Source organism: Dysidea avara, chromosome 3 (assembly GCF_963678975.1).
Source record: "Dysidea avara chromosome 3, odDysAvar1.4, whole genome shotgun sequence".
NCBI classification, from domain to species: domain Eukaryota; kingdom Metazoa; phylum Porifera; class Demospongiae; order Dictyoceratida; family Dysideidae; genus Dysidea; species Dysidea avara.
In genome coordinates this window covers 19,697,589-19,725,127 of record NC_089274.1, presented here as the reverse complement: position 1 = coordinate 19,725,127, position 27,539 = coordinate 19,697,589, and the positions used below count along the sequence as shown (strand labels likewise).

The 27,539-nt window shown below is 37.0% G+C and overlaps 2 protein-coding genes across 3 annotated transcripts in view; both read right to left on the bottom strand.

The window, feature by feature from the left end:
* Nucleotides 1-4,603: 4,603 nt before the first annotated feature.
* On the bottom strand, nucleotides 4,604-5,500 carry LOC136248385 (protein phosphatase 1 regulatory inhibitor subunit 16B-like). The gene has a single exon (XM_066040169.1). The coding sequence runs from the start codon at nucleotides 5,498-5,500 to the stop codon at nucleotides 4,604-4,606; it is 897 nt and encodes a 298-aa protein (XP_065896241.1).
* Nucleotides 5,501-6,530: 1,030 nt separating this feature from the next.
* The window catches only part of LOC136249995 (leucine carboxyl methyltransferase 1-like), a 28,510-nt gene continuing 7,501 nt past the window's right edge, over nucleotides 6,531-27,539 (bottom strand). The window contains exons 4-12 of one of the 2 annotated variants that reach the window (XM_066042149.1): nucleotides 23,571-23,778; nucleotides 22,385-22,437; nucleotides 22,104-22,206; nucleotides 12,743-12,863; nucleotides 9,838-9,885; nucleotides 9,737-9,790; nucleotides 7,886-7,980; nucleotides 7,387-7,484; nucleotides 6,531-6,737 (exon numbers count right to left, since the gene is read on the bottom strand). In XM_066042149.1, the coding sequence (XP_065898221.1) occupies nucleotides 6,697-6,737; nucleotides 7,387-7,484; nucleotides 7,886-7,980; nucleotides 9,737-9,790; nucleotides 9,838-9,885; nucleotides 12,743-12,863; nucleotides 22,104-22,206; nucleotides 22,385-22,437; nucleotides 23,571-23,778 (821 nt within the window). In that variant the 3' untranslated portion in view covers nucleotides 6,531-6,696. The remainder of the gene's footprint in view (nucleotides 6,738-7,386; nucleotides 7,485-7,885; nucleotides 7,981-9,736; nucleotides 9,791-9,837; nucleotides 9,886-12,742; nucleotides 12,864-22,103; nucleotides 22,207-22,384; nucleotides 22,438-23,570; nucleotides 23,779-27,539) is intronic. The other variant, XM_066042150.1, reaches the window with a different exon arrangement.

The window sequence follows — 27,539 nt, the reverse complement described above, 5'->3', positions numbered from 1 at the left end:
TTCACTAATTTTCAGTGTAAGCAAACATGCTAGGGTATATATGTATATAAACCACTAAACATTTTGATAATTATTTACAACACAATGCCTGTACCAATTATAACATCACCACTCTATATATGACAATGCACAATAGCACTCTAGTTGACTTGGTAACTTTCATAGGACAAATATTTCAGACTCTCTAGGGGTCTGACTCAACGCATTTTTACTTCTGAAGCACAAAAAAGAATGACAGGATGGACATACAAAACATAGACTGTCCATGACATTATAACTAAAATATTATTCTAACTATGGTGATATTTCAAGGTAGGGGTCACTATTAAAATGCACCATTAAGAGCAACAAGACATCAGTCATGTGTGGGCTCTTGCAACTGAAATAATTTCTGGATCAATACCAACTGAATGAATGACATAATGACTGCATATACAATAGTCTTATGAACCAGACATTTTAAGAGTATGTGAGCATGTGGAGAAAAATGTCTGGTGGCATTTACCTTTATTTCGAAGGGTTAAGGTTTCACTAACATACAAACCATGATATGGGGACAGTGCATACACAGAATACATTTTCAATGACTGTGGGGGTGCAATCAATGTAGTACACAACAAACAGAATATTAATGACAGTGGTGGCTAAAGAGATGAGGGTATTGTTACATGAGAAAACTATACTGAATCTTATTACATACAATTAGAGAAGCTACCTCACACCACATACAAACACTTGGCAAACTATCATAACAATCCCCTCTACTGTAGGCATGATCTGACCATTCTCAAACTTTGGCAATGTCCGTAACGTTAACCATGAACAGGTGTTCATGCTTGAGAGGTATCAGGATACAGTATATGTGTACAATTGAGTAATACAGTATTACTAGGACCATGGACAAGGGAATATCAAACTTATCGCACATATACCAATTATACTCCAGCATACCTTATGTTCTGGAGGTGACAGTAGCAAGATCCACCTCAAAATGACTATTTGGATGCACATAGCCCATAATCTCCATTAGATGGTATCAAACCCTGATCCAGTGATATCACTTGACTCTTATAATGGTAAGTCACAAAATTGTGTACTGCTGTCACTCTGGCATAATAGCCTGTGAATTATAACAGTAGTGATGACATTAATAATTTAGTATGTGAATATGTTAGCAATCACACAAGGCTTATTAGTTAGCCTAGATTCACAAATCTGAGCCCTGCTGCTTTTGCTGGTGGGTACTTCTTAGTGATTGCCAATGTACCAATAAACAATTGGAGTCTACTAAAGTAAATAGTTACCATTCTAGAGTATTGAGAATAATGACCATGCACCAAACAAAATATTTCATAAGTTATTCTTGTTAACTTAAGATGAGATGACAGTCCCTGAAAGGTGTCTAGCATGGGTCCACTCAAAACACTTGTTAAAGTGCAGGGCTGAGCCAGATCAAACTATCAAAACTATATATGTCAAAGTGAGATGTTGCTAGGAACCCTTTGGGTATTGATGAGCTCCTGATGTCACCTTGCAAGGAGTTTATATGTACAGATCACAAGCTGTATTGTCATGTGGGTGTAGACAGTCATGCGGACAGATAAGACGGTACCTGCTGACACACATGATGTTCTGAAAAATAATTTTAGAAAACCACTGCACAATATGTACCTATATTGGAAAGAAAACATTACAAGGGAAGTATTGTAAAACGATCTAATTTGTAAAATTATCATTATGGATACACTGTCTACCATGTATGACCACAATTCACAGGTAAATGATGTCGCATATTATGAGGACAGATAGTAAGAAAGGACTAAAAGAGTATGCAACAACCGTGCCACACTGACCAGCTAGAATGCAATCTCCTGCACTATGTGACAATTTCATGTCAATAACAATAATAGTAGGATAACGGTGTGATTGATCAATGATACTCCTGATATTGTACAATTCCATAAAAAGTACTTGCTGTACTATGACAACAGTACATAGTCTATATAGCCATAAGCAATAGCATGTTACCATATTTTACAAACTATATATGCATACAGTGAGAAGTGTGGCTCTATGGGACATGCACGGACAACAAATTAAACTCACATCAGAAATCCTTTACATAAGCAATCACTTCACCCTCCAATTTTACATAAAGAGTAGGCAATAATAATGAAACCTTGGATATTCTCAATTGTAATGATGATATTTGGCCTCTACACACTGTTGATAGGAGCAGGGCCGCCCAGAGAAATTAAGGGGCCCAGGGCAAGGAGTTAACTAGGGGCAAGGAGGTTTCCACTCTGAATCACAAAACTTCACCCAAGCTGTAAGTCAAAGACCAAAAAAAAAAAAGGTTATAAGCTTGCTGCACTACTCCTCTGAAGAATACTGTGACTGCTCTATTAGAGTATCTAGATCTGACTGCGATCTTTAAAACAGCTATTGAAGGGGGGTCCTCCTGGGGCCCCTCTGAGGCTGGGGAAAAATACCCCAGTTGCCCTCCTCTGTGGGCGGCCCTGGATAGGAGTACCGGCTTTCTGCTTTAATTCTTCTTGGACTTCTTTACTAGAAATAAACAATAATCGAGCAATTATAGTCAGACTAAGGTATATTTTGTGGTTCTCACCTTGTTACAATGTTGCGTCATGAAGCTACATGCCAATAAGTACGTGTCAATATCATAAAACTTTAATTATCTTTTTAATAATTGCTATATGCCTAGCACTGTAACTGTACCTTCTGGAATACTTATATACATCCATGTTCCACAGATCTGTCACACAGAGGTGTCTCATTATAATCACATCATAATACAGTTGATTGCCATTTACCCCATTGCCTGATGGGATAGGACCATGCAGCCATACTTTATAGAACATTATAGCTACAATAGATGAATAGTGTCACCTATTTTATTCTAATTTCTAAAGCATACTATGCAATCTTCTCTACAGCATTTAACAATTGTGTTTACAATACTGGCTCAACTATGCTATGGGAAATTGCTGACAAATTATGTTATATTTTGAGTACTCCCAACAGGTTTACAGGTTATCCTTCACAACGACACTGACTTAATATGATCAAATTCATTATAACAGTGATCCAATATTATGTACTTTACATTATGTTGTACATTGTATGAAATTGTCCCATGTAACACAGTAAAAACAAATTAGTGAAGGTCACTACTAAATGTATTGAAGGTCACTATACTAATTTCTGCCACAATACTCACTATTTTTGCATAGTGACGTTCACTACTAAGGTTGTAGTGACCGTCACTACCATGTGTATAGTGACGTTCACTACTATGTAGTGATGGTCACTACAAAAGAGTAGTGATGGTCACTACACAAAAATAGTGAGTGTTGTGGCAGAAATTAGTAGTGAAATTCACTACAGCTTTTTTTACAGTGAAGGAAGAAAACTGCTAATGTCAATTACACCAAGAGGAATCAATCAATCAAGTAATCAAAATTCATGCATCAACAACACAGCTAGGCACTTTGCTGATCAAATTGATCAGCATTATAGCACTCATATAAAGTTTGTGAAAGTGCATTCACTGCATCGGTGTTAGCCTTTATCACAAACCACATGAGGGAATTATAACTGCTTTATGTGAATAATCATAACTTTCTAACCAAAGATTCCGCTTTGGTCAGTGCCAAATTTCAAGGCAACCAGATAACATGTTTACATTTTATGGTATAGATTTTGTAAGTGTGCAAAAATAGGAAAAAAATCTATATGATGGCATGTATAAATGCAAGGTACACTAAATTAAATTAAGGCAAAAAAAGTTAGCTGTAAAATTATCCACTACCACAAATGCATCAGTTAGTGTTATTGTTGTTTCTGTTAATTATACTGACTGCAGTATGACGGCTTTATAGATCACATGACACATTATCATACATGTGTCTTGACACATCTGTGTGTTAACAAATACTCTAACAGAACATTCATGTGTTGTGTTACTATATACATGCTGAATTGGAAGTGTATTATGATGACAACTGAATGAAAACAGCCACTAAATCTACTCAAAATACATATAGCTAGTGTATTTACCGAATTAACATATTTAAAAATTAAGTATGAATGCATCCTAAAACTACATGCAGCCTTTATTCATTTATTCTTCAAACAATTCCAACCACTACATACATAGGATGTGTAGTAAATAGGCAAAAGTTAACAACACGCAGTATTTGTTATATATACCAAGAGTTAGTTAATAATCCTCCACTATTATTAACTCTCATATAGATGCATGCAGTGGCGAGGTGTTGCACATTACAGTAGCATTATGCGCAGCTAGTATATACAATAATGAAAGCATCACATCATAGTATATGCTTATTGATTATAAGCACTGCACTATAATACTTGTAACCCACTTCTAAATAAGGGAAAAGTTAATTTGTTGTTGATTTGATAATTGTTATTTGTTTGATGAACATTTTCAGTACAGAACACAAAATACAACAAACACAAAATGGAATTTAAAAAAGAAACGAAAGCGAAAATGATTAAAAATTTTACAGTAAACAAACCCGTATAGCTAGATATTATATATTAGTTATTACATAAATTAGATAGCTTGTTCGATGTATTCAGAGCCTCGTCTCAAGAACTCTAATGTCAGTTCATCATCAGCCAGATCAACTGGACTCTTGTAACAACTGGTCAACTTCTCCACATTAGCACCATATTGGATGAGTAGTACCAACACGTCCATGCTGGAATGTAGAGCAGCTAAGTGAAGTGCCGTCCAATGTTCATAATCCTCACAGTCTACTGTTACTAACTGGTTCTCCAACATGTAATAAGCCAGTCCAAGGTAGTTCTTAGCTGCTGACAGGTGTAGAGCACTTTGTTGTACTTGTCTAGTGCTCCTCTCATCCTCTTCATTCACTCTCATTACAATGTTCAATAGTTCTAGCTCTTCTCGTTTGCAGTTGGCACTATCCCAGTGTGTGACTGATCTTGTTTTCAGATACGACACCTCTGCTTGGAGAAGGTAAGCACAAAGTTCACAGTTTGACTCGCAAACATTGATCGGTCTCAAACTGTCCATGGTGCGAGTGTTGATCAGTTCTGGCTTGTATTGGAGTAGCAGCTCAACTGCGTCCATGTCTTCAAACGAGACGGCCACGTGTAGTGCGTTCCATCCTTCCTCGTCTGCTGCAAGTAAATCTGCACCCTCGTTTACCATCAACTCAAAACACTCAAATTGATCTTCAAAGATGGCACGGTGCAACAGCGGCATTCCAGTCGGGTCTTTAAGATCCAAGACACTCTTGCCGTGTTTGGTGATTATTTTCTTGATCTCTTCTTTGTCTCCATCAGTGATGGCTTGTTGCAACATGACGTTGACTGGGAAGGTGACCCTTCGTTTGGCCTTGGCGTTCTTCAGGGAGGTTAAAGCTTTAAGCTTCGCACTCAGCAGCCCGCTGCTGTAATTCTTGCGTTTAAGTACAGTTTCCATCGTTATTTTAGCTCGCTTTTAGCTTTTCACGTTAAGTAAAAGTTATGATCGATGGTGACAAGCACTCGATTTTTATACAAGAGTACCGGAAGCCATTCAGTGAATGTATCTATGATGTCAAAACTTAATTATATAAACGAACGTCAAAATATTATTTTGGGGGGCAGTAGTAGGTTCGATGCCCCTACAGAGATTTACTACTACCGTTGTTGTTTCCTTAGAGCAACAAACTTTATCCTCATTGCTCCAGCCAGCTGAACATGTTGTATATGTACAATTCAGGGCACTGCCTAATTGGTTGATGCTGTCACAAAAATTAAAAATTTATGCCAAGACTCCATGACTATGTTACTGGTCTGGTCAACAGTTTTAATCTCCATCCCCTATGCCTAGTGAGATAGTACTTACACTACAAAGCAATCAGTCAAATCTCTAGTATCAAAATTTAGATTTAGTCTGTAAACTCCAATCAAGTTATTATAATAATTGCAGGACTCTAAGAGATATATATATATATATATATATATATATATATACATGCAATATGTTAAGTACAGTAGGTAAGCATCAGTTATTTTAAACGATGCCATGCACTCCTGCCAGTACAATACTTGTAGTTAAGGTTTACAATCATGTGGAGGATGTTTATTTGATTACAACTACTACCAAGAGTAGAAGAGTCACCTTTGGTGGCTATAGTTGATTGTGCAAGGTCTGAGCACAGTGAGTTTGGTGAATCCACTGAAGTTAGACACTCTCCACTGAAGTTAGACACTCTCCTCCCTACTCTATTATTATGTACTCTTGCTACTACACACAATTTCTGTATGGCTTTCACATGCGCTGTTTCGAACACTAATATATCAACATCAAAGCACATTGTATACACACATTGAACTCTTAAGTAAGTGGTAGGACATGAAGTTGACTATGCATTAGCAATTTAGTCTACTGACACTGCTTGACTTGTAGCTCAAAGTATTATTAGACTGCTTTGGAGTTGATGAGCACAGTTATATTAGAAAAAAGATTACCAATTGGTGCAATATTTATTACTTACTGTATAAGTATTAAAAAGGCATTTGTGAAATTAAATTAGCATCACTACACATTGATGTGATGATACAAGTACATTCAAAAAGTACTGAACTTTCTTCCGGAATTGACATCATCTGCAGAAACCACCAAATTATATTTTATCTGTGAGCCGTTCCATGTAAGTTGACACCAGCCAAACCTGTCAGTAGAAATACAATACTATAGAAGGACAAAGTGTGTAGTCTGTATAGGTACAAAGATTATATAAGATTGGCATTGAACTGACATGATGTGCACTAAATGAAAACAAGAACATTCTCATATCCCACACATCCTGAAGTTCTGACTATAATAAGTGTATTGCATCATTGTTAAAAATATTTGTGCGCGTTGGTGCTTGTTGGCAGTCAACATCTCCTAATGGTACTGTGTAATGGCTTAAGCTGCTAACATTGACCATGGAGGGTGTACCAAGTGCAGGATGCATCCTGTTGGTATCACTTGGTACACACTGACCTTGCGCCTCTTCATGCTGAGGTTTTGCAAGCCTCTCATAGAATCAATTGCTAGTTTGTACAAAGGATGGTAACAGCTTGGTAGACTGTGTATTACTAGAACATTTGAATTCTGACTCTGTATCATGACAATTGGCAGTGTAACAGCAAAGATGTGTGGTGCATGCATGTATTAGCGGCTGTGTGTGGCTCTGAAGTACCTCCCATGTATAAGAACTGCCGAGAGACACATTGGAGACACACAGAGATAAATATCATAAACCATTTAGTATTATTAATAGTCCCATCATAGTGTATGGTAATGGGTAGTCACAATGTACACACATTACTGACCTACATCATTCTTGTCATTATAACCAACACTGATACAATAGTGTCTTAACAGTTGAGTTAACAGGTCTCCCTCATCAAGGAACTCCAACCTTTCAACTCTATATCACAAAAGGTATCACAAAAGCTTGACATGTAAAAGGAATTACTATTAAAGGTCTAATTAGTAAGTGTAGATGTCTTGTTATCAATAACAAATACAATAGTATTGCATTTTAGCTCACCCAAAGAGTGATTTTGTGCTATTTTTAGGTAACACCTTTACTGAATCAAAACCTGATCCAGTGATATAATGACACACAAGAAGCTGTTATAAAAGTAATGGATGCCTTGCAAATACTCTTCATCCATTCACCACTAGTAACGGTATACTAACTATTATGTTAAATATAGATTAAATACTCAACTTTGCTACAAGAAACTAGAGACATCTACTACATACATACATACATGACCCTCTGAAAGTTTACAAGTAAAAATGCTACCCAACAATCTTTCTTACCTGCTAATCTCATCTGCCGGTAACAGTTGTTGGTACACTGTGTCCATATCAACTGCCCAAGAGGCTGACCAACCATTGTTAAGATACCTCCGTTGCTAATAAACCACAGTATATTATTATACAGTGCACACAAACAGAGTATACACACAATGTATGTCAGGGTATTTGATAAGGCAATATGGCACTCCATTGACCTGGTGTGAACACAAAATGACCCACACACCTCATGGCTTCTGCTCCATTTTGCTCAGCACTAATTTAGCTTTATGACTAATTCACTTCAAACTTGAGCTAATTGGCCCAGTGTTATACTACTGGTGGAGCAGTAGATGTCTGGGTTGGGCCAGTTTGGCTCAGAGTCGAAACACTTATCGAAAACCCTGATGTATGTATAAAACTGTACATGTACTGTGATGTGGAGGGCATCGTTGCTAGCTCATATTGTTACTGCGACCATAAGACTGGATTAAGGATTTGTTGGCTATCAACTACACAGGAAGTACTCCATCACATGCTGACTAGACAGTCTCAGATAAGATGGTAAATCATTCAACACAGAAATCCAGGATTGTATGGCCTCATATTGATGATACGAGTGATTACTCGTTCAATCTATAAGTTACATGTTGGATAATCAACATTAATGTACAAAGCAAACTTTCTAACAGTGAGTATTTAATCAGCCCTGAACTGAATGTTAAATGACACTCATAGTAAAATTGTAGCTATAAATGAAATCAGCAGTTAGTATAGTGCGATCACATAAGAGACGTGTGTAGTAGAAATGTTCCTCAGGAAACTAGGCAAATTAATAACGTGGATACCTCACTACACTTATATGGTGGAGTTGTCCATTAGACCAGTCAATATGTCAGAGGCCACACAAGGTCAGATGGCCCACAACACACATTAACGTCTACTTGTACACACCAAATACAGTTCTCTTTACATATTCACTACTTCGTGGGCATACACACAATTTCTAATAGTGTACAACTTCTCATCAAGTGATATCAGTGTATATGTTCTTCACTACAGTCCATACAGCAATGTATCGAGTACAACATAACACACTGGGAGCCCCTCATTGTGGTCACTATCAGCAAGGGTAGGACACATACATGTGTAGCTAGCAAAGAATATTTGATATGAGTTCATCAGAAAATATTGACATGAGTTGGTACTGCAGAAATGATAAAGGGGATCACCAGGGATGAGTTGAGTCTACATAATTCGTTCTTTACAATGGTGTGAATCAAACTAAACAGAAACAAGACTTGGATGTTGATCACGAATCTCTCACGAACATTCACAGTAATTATTAAATAGCCATCTATACCTGATATATCACTAAGAACTGCACAAGCAATGCATTTCTTTAAAATAATATTTAAAGTAGTGTTTTCAAAACTTTCCCAAGTCCTATTCCTTCCTTCCCCGGATCAATCATTCATTCTACTTCACAACCACACACTGTGGATTATTAGAGCAGACTATCGTTACAATGTGTGGGTGAAAGAAAGACGATGCATCCTGAGGCCACCACTATCTCACTGGTACAACAGGTAGTACCTCATTAACTATACAGGTTTCTAATGATCTCCCATTTACATATAAACAAAACATTACAATATCCCCCAGTTCTAGAACATCAGGTGTGGTGTAATCACAGTGACACTGGTATACTGTATTCCACAACTTAAATGGAATCCTTGAAATACAACATAAATCAACAATATCCAGTGGCGCTCACACACACCATTAATCATACAATGGCCCACGTATGATCAAAAGTGGATGATGATGGGATGATTAGTAGGAGTGAGTGTAGTGTGATCACTACCATCATACCTGTGACTCCAGATCCGGACAAGCATCAATCCCCAACAGTGAGCATCCTCTAGCCTAACAGGAACATGACAAACAGAAATGGTGACATGTTATATGTTTACTTTGATATTCTTCTTCATCACTTGACCAAAAGTGTCATTAGCATTGAACTGTAAAACAAATAACAGGAGATTGACACTACCGTATAGAGGAAAACTTTGGCAAATTTCACAATTTTCCACAAATTTGCCATGTAGCACCTCACATTGGCATATTTATAGCTAAACATTGAGCTTGAATTCACCAAAGCTTATTTCATCAAATGTAATTTAGCTTGCTGTTCGCCAAAGTTTTCCTCTATACGGTATATTTTACAAATCCACCCTCCATGGCAGCCATCATCGACATGTGACAATGTCACCGAGATAGTGAGGACAGTGTGACACTTCAATGGTATGGACGCTAATGTTTATAGGAGTATAAGGTGTTCATATGTGTTATTGGTCCTCTTAGTGGTACTCACACATCAGTATGCCTCATTACATGGTTGGTACGGCAAACAAAGAATATTGCTGACATTGTATAAGTTACAACAAGCAGTTTACTGATGCTTCTATAAGGTTCTGTTTTCCACAAGATACCTACATCAGTATATTCCATTATTTACTCTTGGTATAATTCACTAGGTAACACCCTAAACAATGCTATCCTCTGCTAGGTGCACAGGTTAGGGTTAAAGTTGTGCTATTCCTGTTACATACGTAAAATATCTTATAGAACAAATAAACACAACCTATAAACGTAAAAGTGCGGATGTGGTTTATAAGTACATAAGGTTTAAACTATTAATCGGTATGGCTTTAGAATATGAGCACATCAAAATACAACTACACCTCCAACAACCGGAGACACTATCAGTGACATAGTGTTGTCCATAGTAACTGAACTAAACAATATCACCTGAGCACTGTTATTGTGTGTTGGAATGAGATACACTAGAGTAAATGTGATAGTTTCATAGAATAAGATTAAGAAATGTTATAAACCATTGAAATGGATACAACGACAAATTGTTAATGAGAATTTGATTTCCAGATAGTTCTTTTCAGAACAATCCCACAATCAGACACGCTCAAGCACATAGGGGTGGTAGAATGGGGGGGAAGATGGACAGGCAAATGGTAGTACATTACTATGCTAACAAAAGAACAAGCCTTAGTATTATGAAGCCAAATTATATAGTTATACAACAGGAAAAAGTGTCTGCTTGATATAAACGCACGAGCCTGAGCACAAGTGCATGTTGTACAACTGTTATGTACCACTCACCTAATAGGTGGTAAGAGTCTTACAGGACAGTTGTAGCTCTTATAAAGGTCAGGATTCTAACATCGATTGTGGGTGACTGAGCCGAATGTTGTGGTGACATTCCCTCTACAGTACTGCAACCACCTGAGATATTGCGTTTGACCAAAGCTAGTATGCTTTGGGCTATAGCACTAACCTGCATTCGCTGTTTGGCTCTCGATCATCATGTAGTGCTCAGCATACATGATCAACTCAATCGCCTGTGATTGTTTTCTCAAGTGAAGAATAGCAGCTATAAGACAGTTAACAAAACCTACACTTCTAGTCTAATTCTTACTATCTGCGCTGACTAAACTCGAATCTAGTGGCAAGACAAAAACCGGCTGCCACAATTGAAAATGGTATGTCCTAAGCTCACGTATGCACATAGGAGGTGATAGATGTAAAGTTATTCACAACTAGGAAAGAGGCACCTGGTCCATATCATCGATCACATGCTTAATTAACAGTGAAATATCAAAACTCCTGTTACACACAAATAATGGCTGACGTCAAACTTGTACTGTTATTATGACATGGTTCCTATGTACAGGGAATCGACGTTACAGGTCCAGACTTTGAGTGGCTATATCTCTACATGGTTTCTTCGTGAATCCATTTTGACAGTTTCCGCTTCACTATTACATTATAAAATCACAGCGGAACGCAGTCAATTTGTTTCGAACTTCATCACTATGGTTTCCCAGGTGTGGCACTAATAGTCTTTGTGGCACTGTTACTAAGGACCATGACAAGATACAAAATTTGTTTTGGCATTAAGTAAGTCCACAATGATTGAAGATTTGTATTAGAGATGGACCGATACCACTTTTTACCGATATTTCCGATACGAGTATTTGTACTGAAATTATTTGCCGATACCAATACCGATACCGATACTATACATTGAAGCCTAGACAAGTTTATTATAGAAATTTCATTGTTGTGATACATAGCTAGCTATTAAAATATCACAGTAATTGATTGATCTCAGTTCAATCAAGTTTTAAACTATTCATTGTATAACAGCTAAATATGATAAATATCATTGTGGATTACTAATTTCTTGATTCAAGGTAGTTTTCTTGTAAGCTTATTGATAAGGCAATTAATTGCGTGGGCGGCCGATAATTGTACAATGTTTGTTACAGCTTTTCAACCAAATCTTTTCATGAAAAAGCAAGCCAAGTAGTCATAAACTTATTTCTTGAGGAACAACTGCACTACCATTTAATTACAAAGGATTCACGTGTTCTAATATATTAGAATACACACAGAGCAATTGCAGCAATACTTGGAAAAGAGTAACAAAGGCTTTGTTTCGCTACTTTGTTAGCTCAACTAAGTTACTGATTAGCTCAACTAAGTTATTAGCTACCGGAAACTTAGCTTAGAGATGGTTAAATAAAAATGGTGAGTGTCTATTGTGGTATCTGTACCTTGTATTACTGATACCGATCTGATCCCAATACCACTGGTATCGGCATCGATACCGATACTGGTATCGGTATCAGTCCACCTTTAATTTGTATGGAGGCTACAGGCTGAAACTGTCAATTACTGGACTAGTAACCAAGACAAGTCATGGATTGTCTGTAGTGACGTCACCATTGCAAATCCCTACTTAACTATATTATTTATGATTATAAAAGAGTAGCATGTGATCACAACATGACTTACAGGCTCATAGTTTAAGAACATTGATGTTGAGAAATGTTTCCCTGCCCACTCAATCAGTTGTGATGACAATTTTGGCTCAATATACACCAGTACACACTCTGTGATGAACACTGTTGGTAACCTGTGAACAATACACATGAACACACAGAAATATCAACACACAAACTCTTTGTGTATTCTGTACACAATAATACATTATATACATTACAGGTAGGTATAGCCAATAACGATGTAATCACTACTGATTACGATGTAATCAGTAGTGATTATTGAGATACTATCAAACTCATGAAGACTAATACCCAACGTGGTATAATCAATCCCAAATGGTATATATCAAACACTTCAACAGTAATCTTATAGCACATAGCTATACAAAGAGGCTAACAAGAAATTATTTAAAGTACCAGATGGAGGGGTGCATTAGTGACCATCAGATAATGTTGATGGCTACTTGAATGATCCACAGCACACTAAATCCAACACTATCAAAAAACTTTGTATGTTTACGGTGATGTATCCTCTTTCATGGTATTTATGCTTTGTACATACATGTATGTTATGGTATAATGCTCTCTGAAACACAAGGAGCTTTACCTGCGCAATACTGTGCTGTATATAAGTTATAAAGTATGTAGTAACTTTGTTGGTAGTGTGTTCAGTGAAATGTGATCACCATCTTCTCATCAGTATTATAATACAATACTCTAGTACATATTACCATGCAGTACCATGAAATTGTGTACTGTGAAATATTAGCTGCAGTGTTGATGTATTCTACCACCAACTGCAACACATGTAGTTGGTCATGCATCATCATCTTGTGATCTTGGAAGAAATGGTGAACCACACGTTGAACTAGACACCCCCTAAAGGATGGATTATATATCCATGCCAGTGCATCCCAGCGCCCATACAAGTCTTCTTAATATAACACACTGGTTTCCTAGCTGTTAAAAATCCTTAACACCTGGAACAGTGCTTGTTTGCATAATCGTACATCATAGGGTTATGATGCATGACCAACCTCCTCTGATGGAAGTATCCAAACTTCTACTACATACAACATTCTAACTTGTGTGACTACTGATGCCTGAATGTTAAACTGGAATGATAATATACTTTCACACTGCAACATAGACTACATATTCATCCATTCAATCAGTTAGCTAAAGCATGTTAAACAACCAGCCCATGATGGCTATACAGACAGTCAGACATGACCAATACTATGAAGCAGTGGAGCAGTGGAGCACATACTGTACCTGAAGGTTACTATCAACATACGATCACTTACAGGAGTGTTGATCAGCCATTATTCTGATAGTTTAAGGTCATTGATCACTGATGAGTTTGCCATTGGAATGTTATTTTGGTAAAAACACTTAGTCACTATGGAGTCTACAGTAAGGGACTATATGATAATGTTGATATAGATAACGATACCTGATCTACTGCTAATTAATGCACACTTATTAATTGAACACACATTATAGTAACATTACCAGTGTCCCAATGGACCTGGACGACTATGGGAAGAAATTTTTTAAACGATCATATCTCAGCCAAGAAGCAAGATATCGAGCTCTAACCCTCAGGTATGGCTATAAGACATTACAATAAATACGATTTTCAGGTGGTTTTCAAACTAACGCTAGACTGTCATTCTGTTACCTTAAAACCATACCTGCAGGTTAGAGTTCAATATCTTCTATCTTGGCTGAGATATCATCATTCAAAAATTTTCCTCCCATAGTCGCCCATACAAATTTTACGAAAGTCCCACAACTATCGTGGCCATTTTTACGCGATTGATGTCATTGTGCAGAGGAGGTCGGAAGCGTAATAAGCGCTACGAAATTTTTTTCGTGTTAATTGCATTTTTGAGATTGTAAGGCAGGGTATAGCGTGAAGGAGGGCAGCAACATTGAATGTTGGCCGTGAGAATCTCATTTCCAGCCTTCTTTGTGGTGGCCAGTTGGTGCTATCGTTCGTCTGGAGGCTTTCTTAGTCTCGTGTGATCCCGACTAGGGTGCACGCCACTAGTGTATTAGTGAAGTACGCTGCATAGGATGACTTCTTGGGTGTTTATTCATACTGTTTTCTCGAGTGGGATTCCTATCTCTATCTTTCTAGCTCGTCAACAAAGACATTTAAAGCATCCGTGGTCTGGCACGAGATCTCGTGTGATTTATACGTAGCCCAAGTTTTAAAAAACTAACTTATTCAGTGGGGCTTAACGGGGCTTATTATGCCAATGCCATGTACTTGTCGTATTTCATCAAACGGGAGGTATTTCAGTACCCAAAGACGTCCAGTATGCTTTTCAATAGAAAGCCATTGGGCTCACGTGCACGCTTCCAACCTCCTCTGGTCATTGTGGATAAGGTCCATCACATGTAGTACAAACTGAGATAATAGATGTTGGCACATACACAACCTTACAAGTAAGTAATGATTTGCTCTTACTTACACAAAAGAGTTGATACATTAAAGCTACTTATTACTTTTGGTTGCAGGTCTAGGGGATAGTAATACAATACCGTATAATACTGGCCACAAAAAAAACAAAGTAGAGAAGATGTTGTTACAATGTTCCTCAGTTTCTCAGAGAGTATCAAGGCACTCTACACTACTAACCTCACTACATCTCAAACTTCACTGACCAAACACATTATCCATACACACCACTATTATCATCAACAACATTCAGTACTAACAGTACCAATAGTCCATCATCAATACCATAGATAATAGAGTAAAAGGGATAGGAAACGCAAGCGATTTCCGGTTTGATTTCCGTTACGCGTGACTTGAAAGGACAAGACAGTTTTGTGCTCAAGCATGGGAATTAGTGTTCTAAGCAGCGCAAATAGTAATCTAACAGACTACAGCAAGTATTTAGGCCTTTGTGAGAGATTTTGGCGAGAGAACTCAGACTGTACATTTTGTAACAAAGCGTATCGCATTAACCGTGATTGTTACACACTGTCATACTTTCACTCATAGTACCTTCATGCCTCGTCCACACCACTTCTTGTATAGCCGGTTCCACTTTCAAATCTTGTGGTAAGCTAGAGGTGTCACCAACACAGTCTTTTACCCTTGCGTTGTACTGCAAGGTGGTTTAAACTTTTGGGTAAAAATGGAAGATACTTAGTTGTTTCTTCGAGCAACAGTTACTGTTTTGCTCTGATATTCCCTCTGGTTCTCTCTGTTAAATGGTAAGAAATAGGTTTATTACAGTTATAAGGATAGAATATATTTACAAAGAAAGTTAAGTGGCTTAAAGTAATTTTTGGGCGGTTTTTATCACTTTCAATCTCCTGTAATTTTGTGTATAAATTCCTTGAGGATTGGTACCATCCTAGTTCCCTCGATTACTTACTTGAGTTCATTGTAGTGAAGTTTCACAGTCGTTGGTTACAAAATTCTGTCATTACAAGTTTTGTTTTTCTTTGATACAAGCGTAGCAAGCGTAACGAGTATGTTCGTGACGTAATACACGGAACTCCAAAAGAAATGTCCATATTTCGTGATGTCACATTATTGTGTTTCCTATCCCTTTATGTACTCTATTATCTATGCCAATACTCACCAGTACTATCTAGCAAACAGTCATTAATTTTGCTCAAAGAGTCTGTAAGTACAACAAATAATGATCATTTCAAGCTGGTTCCATGTCAGTCTACAGACAGCAAAACGTGTTTTTCCTACAGTGTGGTTCATTGTATGTGTACCTAACACACCTTACTGATAAATTAGCATGGCTCTATGTATGCTTACAGACAGTATCACACATTCCTGATAAATGGGCGTGGGTCATGAAAGAAGCTGGCCTGCTGCAAGGCTAAACTACGACTTGCACAATAATTGATTAGTGGGTACTGCTCTCGTGTAATCCTGCAAACAGTAACGGAGATGACTTCGTGCATACCTACAGACTGCAACACATCTACTGGTTGAGCTGCACGTATGTCTACAGACAGTAACATACAATCCTGACAAGTGAGTGTGGCATATGAAAAAAGCTGGGCTACTGCAGGACTAAACTTTTGACGTGTTAATACAATATTCACACATGATCCAATCCGGGTCAGACCACCAAATATTTGAGGTATTTGGAGTACCAAGATGGCTACAATATTAGGTGGCATGGCCTACTTCAATTACCTTTCACCCAATGAAGTGTTCCAGTAAAATTGTCAACACAATTATTTCACATACAAATCATAGCAAAACATGAAATCGCGAGAGAGGACAGAGGTGGTATAATCAGAAAGCCTATATAGGACATTATGCTATTCACAATCATCTGAAATAAGTGGCTTCCATTCCAAAAGTAGGAAGAAAAGTGTATCAAATTACAGGGACTACATTTTCATTTCATCAACTGACAACATCTCAACATCCATGATATGAGACACATTATGACACAACTTGACAGTGCGTATGTGCTATACAACTCCATATAAAGGTGCGAGCCATGGTTCAACACTTGACAATGTTACATGCTGGTCTCAACACTGTTACTGCATAACTGACTATCCCAATGTTGTGACACTAAGCTGAGGAAATTATAAATTAATTATCTGTTAAAACAACATAGCTGGCAATAAATTTCCAAAGAAGTTGCAAGTTTACTTTTTACTGAAGTGGTTGTTAGTTGACATTGTTGTAACCTTTACAAACACTAACACTGTGAAATATGCATGCATACACTCATGAACAAACAACAAGAGACGCATGCTATGGAGTAAGACTGAGGAAATCGTAAATTAATTATCCACTAAAACAACATAGTTGGCAAAAACTTTCCCACAGAAGTTGCAAGTTTATTTGTTACTGAAGTGGATGCTAATTGACATTGTTAACACACTAACATACACTGCATGTGTACACTTATGAACAGACAACACCTGCTATGGAGTTGGCCAAAGAATAATAATAACATTAATGTACACTTCGTTTGCTCTAGTTGTCACATAGTACCTACACAGTAATTGAGTCACTTTTAACATTGATGAGGCCATGAAATACACCTTAACTATGTTTGGGTACATTGTCACAATAACGATGTGGTCTTATTAACAAGGTTGATGCCAAGTGTACTTGTAATGGATACACTTTTGTATGTTACAAAACTTCAGCAAATGTTAGTGAATAAGATACAGTTGTGATTGTAGCAATAGTCGATAACTCTTGATTGTAGGTAGATTGTAAACTTACACAGTTGTTTAAACACATCAGGTGTAAAATGGCCTTGCATGTATCAAACCTCACTTAGCAACTTTTGACTTCATTTTGCAGTGATCTGAACAATGGTATTAAGCCTTAAAAATTTATTGATTTTCTGATATGTAATTTATTTTCCTAGATTCTTATTTTAAGTCCCATTAGAACTCAAGCTCGGATATGTTAAGGTCCCACAAATAGAGCTTCCATTCGCAATTTGTGAGATAATGCCTATTGGATGAAGTATATTTGGCAGGAAATGTGCTAACAGTATGATGAAAGTGTTGTGAACGTGATCAACATCATGGAGAGAGCATGAGCATACTCTATTATTACAAAGTGGTGTCATTACATTTAAAGGTACATTTAGTTATGCACCACTTTTTATGTAATCTTTAGCCACAGGCATATAGCTTTGCACACAGAAGGGGAGACCTCTTATTATTTTGCATGCTGAATATGTCTTCCGGAGTTTTTAAATGGCATGCTCTACGACACAAATAAATAAGAGGATGTTGTAATCTACGTTGCTTTGATGACAAGAAAAAATACGTACTGCATACAAAACTATTCTGCAATATTTCCCTGCAGTGACATCTTCTTCCCTTGTACAAATTTCAGCAAAACTCAGTCTTCACACATATAAGTTAATAAGTGACTAATTTTGTGCCAAATGAGCTATGATGGTTAGTGCGTTAAATTGTATCAACTTACGGTGGTATTGTCTTGAAATAAGGCTGGGAATTTATTTCATTCAAGCAACTCTTTTTCCTTGGCTACTAAACAAGAACAGTAACTATACGAGACCAGCATTTACATATGTGACCAACATTCATGAGTGCTGTATACATATTTCAGATTCAAGCATAACAGAACTCTCTTCACTTCATTGTTTATAACACCACATGAAATTGTTAGAAATTATGACTGCACTAGAGACCCAGCATTTATTTCTGTTATAATGCTCTGAGACTAAGTGGAAACAGGAGTTTGTACGGGACTGACCATAATTTGAGGCAATACAGTAACCCAATTTGATTCTCCACGCTTACATAAGTCAGAACTACAATCATCCTTCCCATTTGACAATTGTTGGGTATTTGAAAAAGCCAATATTCTAATATGATGCTTAGCGGCCATGGTCACTTTCCAGCACACAACACTACTAGCTATATGACAACCTCTATACACACAGTAAAGGAGGGGCGGAGGTCATATAGTGTTCCATGTTAAAGTACAGTGGATGTGACCTTATTATACTATGATACAATGGGTCATGAATAAAAATAATATTTCTCAACTTCCTGATAATAAGAGTCAGTAAACTGATCCTTATGTGGTAAGCCAAATTCCTTCCTGTGGTCGAGTGGGCACAACCAGTGATGATGTGTTATTTCCTTTGTACTATTATTATCCTATGATGCTCTTTGCTGCCTTTGGACACAAAATACAATAAAAAAAACATGCTTTACAGCAATAAAAAAATTCATAGGAATGAATAGGAATAAATAAGGGGAGGAGTGGTGAATAAGAGATTTCATGAAGCACATTAGTAAAGTGTAAGATATGCACTGAACCATAACTAATGAACCACTTACAGAGCAAATCACTGCATCCGAGCGAAATTTTCTTGCAAATTAAGACTATTTTATTGTACCTTCTTATCTTCGAGATCTATCGATTAGTAGTCTTTAATTTCACTAATAACAACCCCATAACCTTCAGTTATTCTTATAACATTCTGTAAAGACCGTTTCTAAAATATTCGCAGAAATTTTGGGATGCCCAGTCTTCTCAAGTGGGAAAATTCTTAGCGTATACGGGTTAGTATGCAGCTTGTAGTAAATTCGTGGAATTTCTTATACATAACTAACAGAAGTACAAGTAGCTGCTCATATTGGGATAGACAAGTGTATACACATGTGGACTGGAAACAGGCACAGCACACTCCTGTGAGAAGATACTTACGTAGACACTGATTAGTTATCCATTATCAATTTATCATTACAGAGTATCACAGGAGATATAGGAACTGCCTAATGTCATCAAGCTAGGCAACTTCACAGAAACGATCAAGATTTGTTTACATAGTCCCAGACAATTACATCCACACATGAGCCAGTCAATCTTGCATGTTACTCTCCATAGTTCAATAAGGTGATGACCTCAATACTCTACTAGTCACATGATACACCTCTTGGAAACCATGATGTAATTGATCTAACTATGGGACACAGCAGGAATAGTACTTGCACAACAGAAAAAAACACTGACCAATGCTAATAAATTGGAAAGCTTCATGCACGCAATTTCATTGAAAACAAAAATTACTTCTAAAACCTATAATATCAATCTAATTAGCATTTACCAATTTTCTATGTAAATAAGTATACGACGAAAACTTGTACATACAACTTGTGCTTTGGTTTAAGTCCATCACTTCCCAGAATCATAACAATCAAAGAACATATATACATATATATCTAGTGAGACCCAGGAAGTGTCGATAAGCTGCTAGTTACTGACTATACAAACTACAGTCACTAATGGTTATTGTAAGGCCAATCACACAGGGTCCTGTTAATATTATATAACCACAAGATGGATGACACTTTCAACACATGACACTTCCTATCATCATTTAAAACCACTAAATATTTTAACAATTAGTTGAAGGTGTTTTTATACCAAATATTTTAACAATTAGTTGAAGATGTTTTTATATGACAACCTGTACCAAGTAGAGATTTGTACATCACAAATACGGCATCTCATACTGTACTTGGCCCACGGAACTGATAAGATTTTTAATAGCAAGTCAGCATACAATAGCAGTAGAAGTACAAAGTCTGTTGATGGTTGCCACATAGTACACCAAAAAATTTTCCATTAGTCAGCAAAACTGTGCATGTGCTTACAGGTGTGCCAATTGCTAAGTGTGTTGTTTCTGTCATCTTGTACTGTTACATGTGTTTTCTTGTACCTGTCCAGTCAGCACGCTATGATTCTCCCAACAATTTAAGCCTGTTACCAGCTGATACACAACACACAAATTACATAATAAAATTTTTGTTTGACAGTCGCTCAGTATCCCGTAACCTTAAATAGAATACTCAATAAAAAGATGCTGTTCATGACGTCTGTGGCTATTCCAAAAAATTAAACCAATATTTTTTAGGAACATTCTATTCCAAACTACTCCAATTTAACTAAAGCCAATTTTTTAGGAATTCTACTGATTGGCTTAGTTTACAATTTGGTAGATTTTAAGTCACAATTTACATGTCGACAATGACATACATTCGACTCACTTACATTACCCCTTCCCTTCCACAGTGCAAGACAATAACACTATCAGTCTATAGTAAACCACCTCAACAGGGATTGGTACTCCAGTTGACTAACATAGGACAAAGATATGTATCAGTCCCTCAACAAGTCTACTATATGTTTTACTTCTCAATCACAAAAAAAGGAAGAAAAAAGAATGACATACGTAAGGCCCCGAAAGTTAAGTATATGTTTCTGGTTCCCTGCCTGGTTGATTTTATGCTGAATGAATGGTGCAATCACTATTACAAAGATTGTCAGAGGTTGAGTTTTATACCGAGGTTTTATACCTTGTAAACACTCTTTTCTTGTATCGAGATACGTTTTTGCCTACTGCTATGTCATATTAGTTTTGCTCTACATTGGACAAACAAAAAATAAAAAAAAAGAAGCCTGGTTGTCTGGTCAATTTTGGGAACTTGGTAGGACATACAATTAACTTTGCACAGCCTAACATATGACAATAGTTACTTGACTAAAACCTGAAATGTCTGGTGAATTTCAAGGCAGGGGTCACTATTAAAGTGCACCATTAAGGACAACAATACATCATGTGTGAGCTCATGCAACTACTAGATCATACAAATGGCCAAAGACAAAGATTATATTATATAGTATATATAGGGCAAACTGACTTCCATTAGACACAAACATTGCATACATAAAAGATTAATAAAAAAGCAGATTAGATAAACAAGGTAGACTTTATAAAAGAAGGTAAGCGGAGCAAGCAAAGATAGATCTACACCAGATACTATTATCAGTCACTATGTGTAACACGTACACATCTACTTACTTTTTGTCTACTCCAGCTGCTAACAGTTTCCGATCAAGCTGTTCTGTGTCCCTAAGGTCACCAGCCACCAAGTGATAATGAGTAGAGTTAATTTCATCCACTCCTATAATATATTGTGTAATACTTTCAATCATATAGACCACATTGATGTACATGGCAGCAATGCTGCATGAACTTAATGATACATGCTCAGAATAGCTACCAATTATATTTTATGAAGTGTCATATTCAAGTTGCCTAGTTACTATAAATGTATTTTATTTGCTGCTAGCAATACTTACCAAACAAGGGATCATGTGAGCCTTGGAGTGCATCCAGTAGTGGTAGCTTAGTTCTGTAAGGGATGCATATACCAGTAATTATTATTAACCATTCGAAACAAGTAAGCTATACTGTACTTGTGTGGCAACTTGGTAAAATGACAGTTATTTTATACGTAACATAATTTGCAAGCAAAATAAGGCTATGTTTATGCCTTGCTTCAAATTTTTCTAACAAAGATAAGGACTCACTAACCACACCACCATGAACATTTACTTGCATGTCCAACAGCTGGATGTAAAAGGGGTACTGCCATCTTGACTACTCACTATCCCTGCACACCATTCGGTGGAAGCAGTTTAAGCACCGCTAAAATGAATTATGTGAAACTCAGGTTTTTAGGATGAACTAAAATGTGGGAACAACATAACATAGTTGTTTTGTTAGAATATTTTAAAAGCACTTAAATTGCTATGCACCAAATATAGTGCTTCATCAGATTCACCTAGTAAACAAAGCGTTTTTACAAAACAAACTAGAGCTAACAATCCCCACTATTCGCCGGTTTTGTATTGCAACTATTGGAGTTCACTATGTGGTATTCCAAACAAAACTATGTAATTTTCAAGTAGTGACTAAAACTGCTTAGCTGTGGCCCATGTCACAAAGGATGAAGGAGTTATGGTCACTTTCTTCATTATCACCATATATTGCTCAATACATCAACTACAAAATAATTGTGACTTCATTTGTCTAGCTTCAAAGGATTGAGTACTATGAAGGGTAAAGTGATAGCAAGGGTTTAGGTTTCACAGTAACAGGCTGTGTGCTAAGGGAAACAGTACAGACACAGAATACATGTTCAAAGGCTGTGGGGGTGCAGTCAGTGTAGTACACAACAAACGACAGTGATAGCTAAAGAGATGAGGGTATTGTGCTAGAGAAAACACTATCACATTGAAAATCTAATTAGAGAAGCTGCCTCGCACTATACACTCACAAATTATCATATATGCAATCCATTTTATCGCAGACATTGTCTATTTTCGGGTGCATAAAATCATTGAAATTATGAACAAGTGTCCATTTTTAAAATGCATACAATTGAATAATAATACTATGTAGGACCATGGACAAGCAAAGTGTCCTTATCATCATTCATACATTAGACAGTATACCAATTCTACTCCTCTACCACTAGCATACTTTATGTACTGGCACTTCTTGGAGGTGACAGTGGCAAGATCCACCTCAAAATAATTAGTTGGCTGTAGCCCAACAGAACATAGTCTCCAATAGGTGGTGTCAAACCCCGCCCCCAGTGAGATCACCTGACTCTTCAAGCCAGCTGTCTTGGTCAGTGAAACAAACTGAGTCACAAGATTGTGTAGTGCTGTCACTCTAGCATAATAGCCTGCAAATAGTAGCAGTAGTGATGATAACATTCAGTATGAGAATATGAGAGCATTTTTTTATATTCACACATAAGTTTTTGAGGGTGGGTATTGCTCACGTCAATGTACCATACACAGTTGAGTCTACTTAAGTACATACACATATTCTAGAGTATCAATAATAATAATAGCTATGAGCATGGGCCAACCCCAAACACCTGTTACCAGGTTACTTTGTCAGGCTGGGCATGGCTTTATCAGTTCACACAAACAACATGCATTAGACCCAAGTATCATACAAAATACGCAAATTATTATACGCTGTTCAGAGTGAGTTGCGTTTTTTTAAGTGAGGTGTCACCTTGCAGGGGATTTATATAGACAGCTCATGTGGGTGCAGACGGTCATGCAGAGAAACAAACACACATGCAAACACGTAATGTTCTTTTAGTGAGCCAGGGTATTTGTTTAGATTAAAAAGAAAACAGTAGAACGTTTACGTACAAGGGAAGTATTGTAAAATGATCTAGTCTGTAAGATGATTATTATTTTCATGAATACACTGTGTAGCTACGACTACCATGTATGGCCACGATTAACAGGTAAATGATGTCACATACGAGTACCACACAGGACAGTTTGTAAACACATATGCATGAAAGGACTAAAAGAGTATGTCAGAAATTATAAACCATGCCACACTGACCAGCTAGAATGTAATTTCCTGAACTAGTGACAATTTCATGTCAATAACAATAGTAGGATAACAGTGTGATTGATACTCCCGATATTGTAAAAGGCAGCTGCCATAGCAACAGTATGGAGGCTATAAGCAATAGCACACTGCCAAATAATAAACACAAATCCCATTAGCTACAAACTATGTATACAGTGAGAAGTATGGCTCAATGGGATAGCAGTGACAATAAGAAAACTCACAGTAGTCCTTTAATTGATCAACTCAAGATAAAAATGCCATAATGCCATTTTATACACATTTTGTATTCATTAGTGTTAGAAATATTCTATTACCACCACATTACTCTTTACAATCCAACAAACCAGCTTCCCACCAACCCACCTACAAAACATGGCTCTTTAATAGTTGTCTGCCATGTTACTACACCACTTCAGCAATTTGCATGTATTTCCATCATATAATATAAAAGCCTCCGAACCTCCATATTACTATTTGTGTGCTGGTATTTCTGATAGCATGCTTGTGATCATAACACAATGGCATTCAAATGACATACAATTGCAGTGAAGATAATGTCTACAAACACTGCTTCCATATGACCTTTCTTAGAAAACCTGGTGTAGAATAACAGGAGGCTACTACACATTAGCACATTTCACTGTACCCTTTAATTTTCTAGTCAGGTGATTGTGTGCATTTTCACCCTCTGTAAGAGGGCACCTCTATACATCCCACAAGGTTTGTCACACAGAGGTGTCAGTCACATCTACAAATTTTGATTGTCCTTTACACCATTGTCTGACTGGGTAGGACCAGCCATATCTTATAGAACACTACAGCTACAATAGACGATCAGCGTTAAATCTAATAGCATTTCTAAAGCATACCAATCTTCTCTAGTCAGTAATTGTTGTGTTTACAATACTAGCTTAACTATGCTATGGGAAATTACAAATTAATAAAGTATTATATTTATAGACTAGTGGTGAGTACTCCCAACAGGTGCACAGGTTATCCTTCATAACAACAATGACACCTCATCACTAGAAAATGTGTCCCATTATAACTGATCACATTCATAGCAGTGGCTGCTGATACTGGGCAGTAGTCCTGACTATGGCCAGTAACAATATATATGAATTACACAGTACAAATTTCAACTACAATTGACTATAGGCCATAGCAATTGACCGATCAGGTAATACTTGTTGGAGGAATGTGACGGCAGCTAGAACAGTTACTGTTTCTATAGAGTATAACTAATCCATTTAGCCATCTCTACTAGACAACGTTCAGGATAAAAGACACACCAAGAGACACACTGAATTACACTGTAGTATAAGTCTATTATCTGTGATAGTATATACTGCCCTGCACAACTCCATATAAAGGTATGACCCATGGTTTAATACTTGACAATGTTACATGCTGGTCTCAACACTATTATAAAATACATTTATACAATCAATTGTGTCTGCAGAACTGACTATCCAAAATTAATGTTCTTTGTGTGACAATACAACACATATGGTACCAGTTATTCAGTATATACAGCTGTTTACTGGAACTTGCTAATGTGTGTAAAATATTGCTACTGTGTGACAGCTAGAGCAAATGAGGTTAGGTTAATGCTTATTTGGCTTACTCCATAGCATGCGTCTTTTGTTGTTTACTCATAGAAGTATGCATGTACACTTTACACTGTTGTTTTTAGTGTTAGTAGTGGATACAATAATGTCAACTAACAACCACTTCATTAAAAAGTAAACTTGAAAATATATTGCCAGCTATGTTGATTTAGTAGATAATTAATTTATAACCTTAGCTTAGTTTTTATGTTCGACACAATAATATTTATTTTTATCTGTGATAAACAAGTTGGGCTTATAGTAGCCTCACATCAGTTGATTTTACAAGTCCACATAAACAAGTTCAAGTCTGTATTCTTCACGTTAAAAGGCCTAATCATGGACTGAAGAAGAGATGAAGAGACATTGTGTTTGGTGATTTACAACATCGTTGTATGAGGTGACCACTAGTAACAATTGTGCTAAGATAGAGACACTTGGCACAAGCAATGTCAGGAGGGGATCAGTCAATAGCTAGTGTATGGAGAGAATGTGTGTGCGGACTCTGTGTGTGCACATGTGTGTACATGTTATCCATACCCAGCCTGCAGAGAGAACACTTGCATGGCAGTGTGGTAGGGAAAGGTAAGATCCAGATACAAGAACTTCTGTAGATCACAATTTTGAAGGCTTAGATTTGCTATAACAGCTTTTTACTTTAGACAACTTTGGCATTTGAGGCTTGAAGGCTACCAATACTTACGACAGCTGTCGTGTTTACTGTGTAAACAGATGGTAATGTTTACATTGATCAAACAACAATCACTTCATAGAAAAGCAAACTTCCCTAACATACAATGGGAAATTTATTATTACAGTGTTCTTGTTATTAAAGTGCACACACACCAACCATACACATTGCCATTACACACAGTACACACATACAAACACTACATGCACACAAACACGCACAAAAAGACAGGTATACACAGGCAAATTCTAATTAAAGCAGCTCTAGTATGTTGTAGGAGGGCCCCATATTGTCCATACACAGAGACACTCGCACATACATTGTGATGCTCCACACTGTCACAGGCTATGACATCTCACACTACTCCCATGGTTATATGGTTACGCTGACTTAATAACATTAAAGATATCTATGGCCATCAATTTCTTAAGAAAACAGTAATAATATACACAACTACCACTGCACATTGCGCAGTTGCTACACTGTAGCAGGCCTCCTCTTATAAACTGTGATTACAACGAATATCTTATCAATTACAAGTTGCAAACAAGGTATTCTGTAAACCCCAGGAATTGCCTGGATTAAGAACACTTCTACAACATTTCTTAACTGGTATCTACAGGTCATTTTCAGTTGTCAATATCTTCTAAACTACATCACATAGCCACAAACACCTCATACACCAGTTCTATTGGTTTACAAGTTGTCACAGTCAATAGTCATACACTTAACAATCATACACTACTACAAATTACCATTGCC

What these genes read in the sequence shown, in the direction of transcription:
- LOC136248385 (XM_066040169.1), bottom strand. Translation starts at nt 5,500, where the DNA reads ATGGAAACTGTACTTAAACGCAAGAATTACAGCAGCGGGCTGCTGAGT.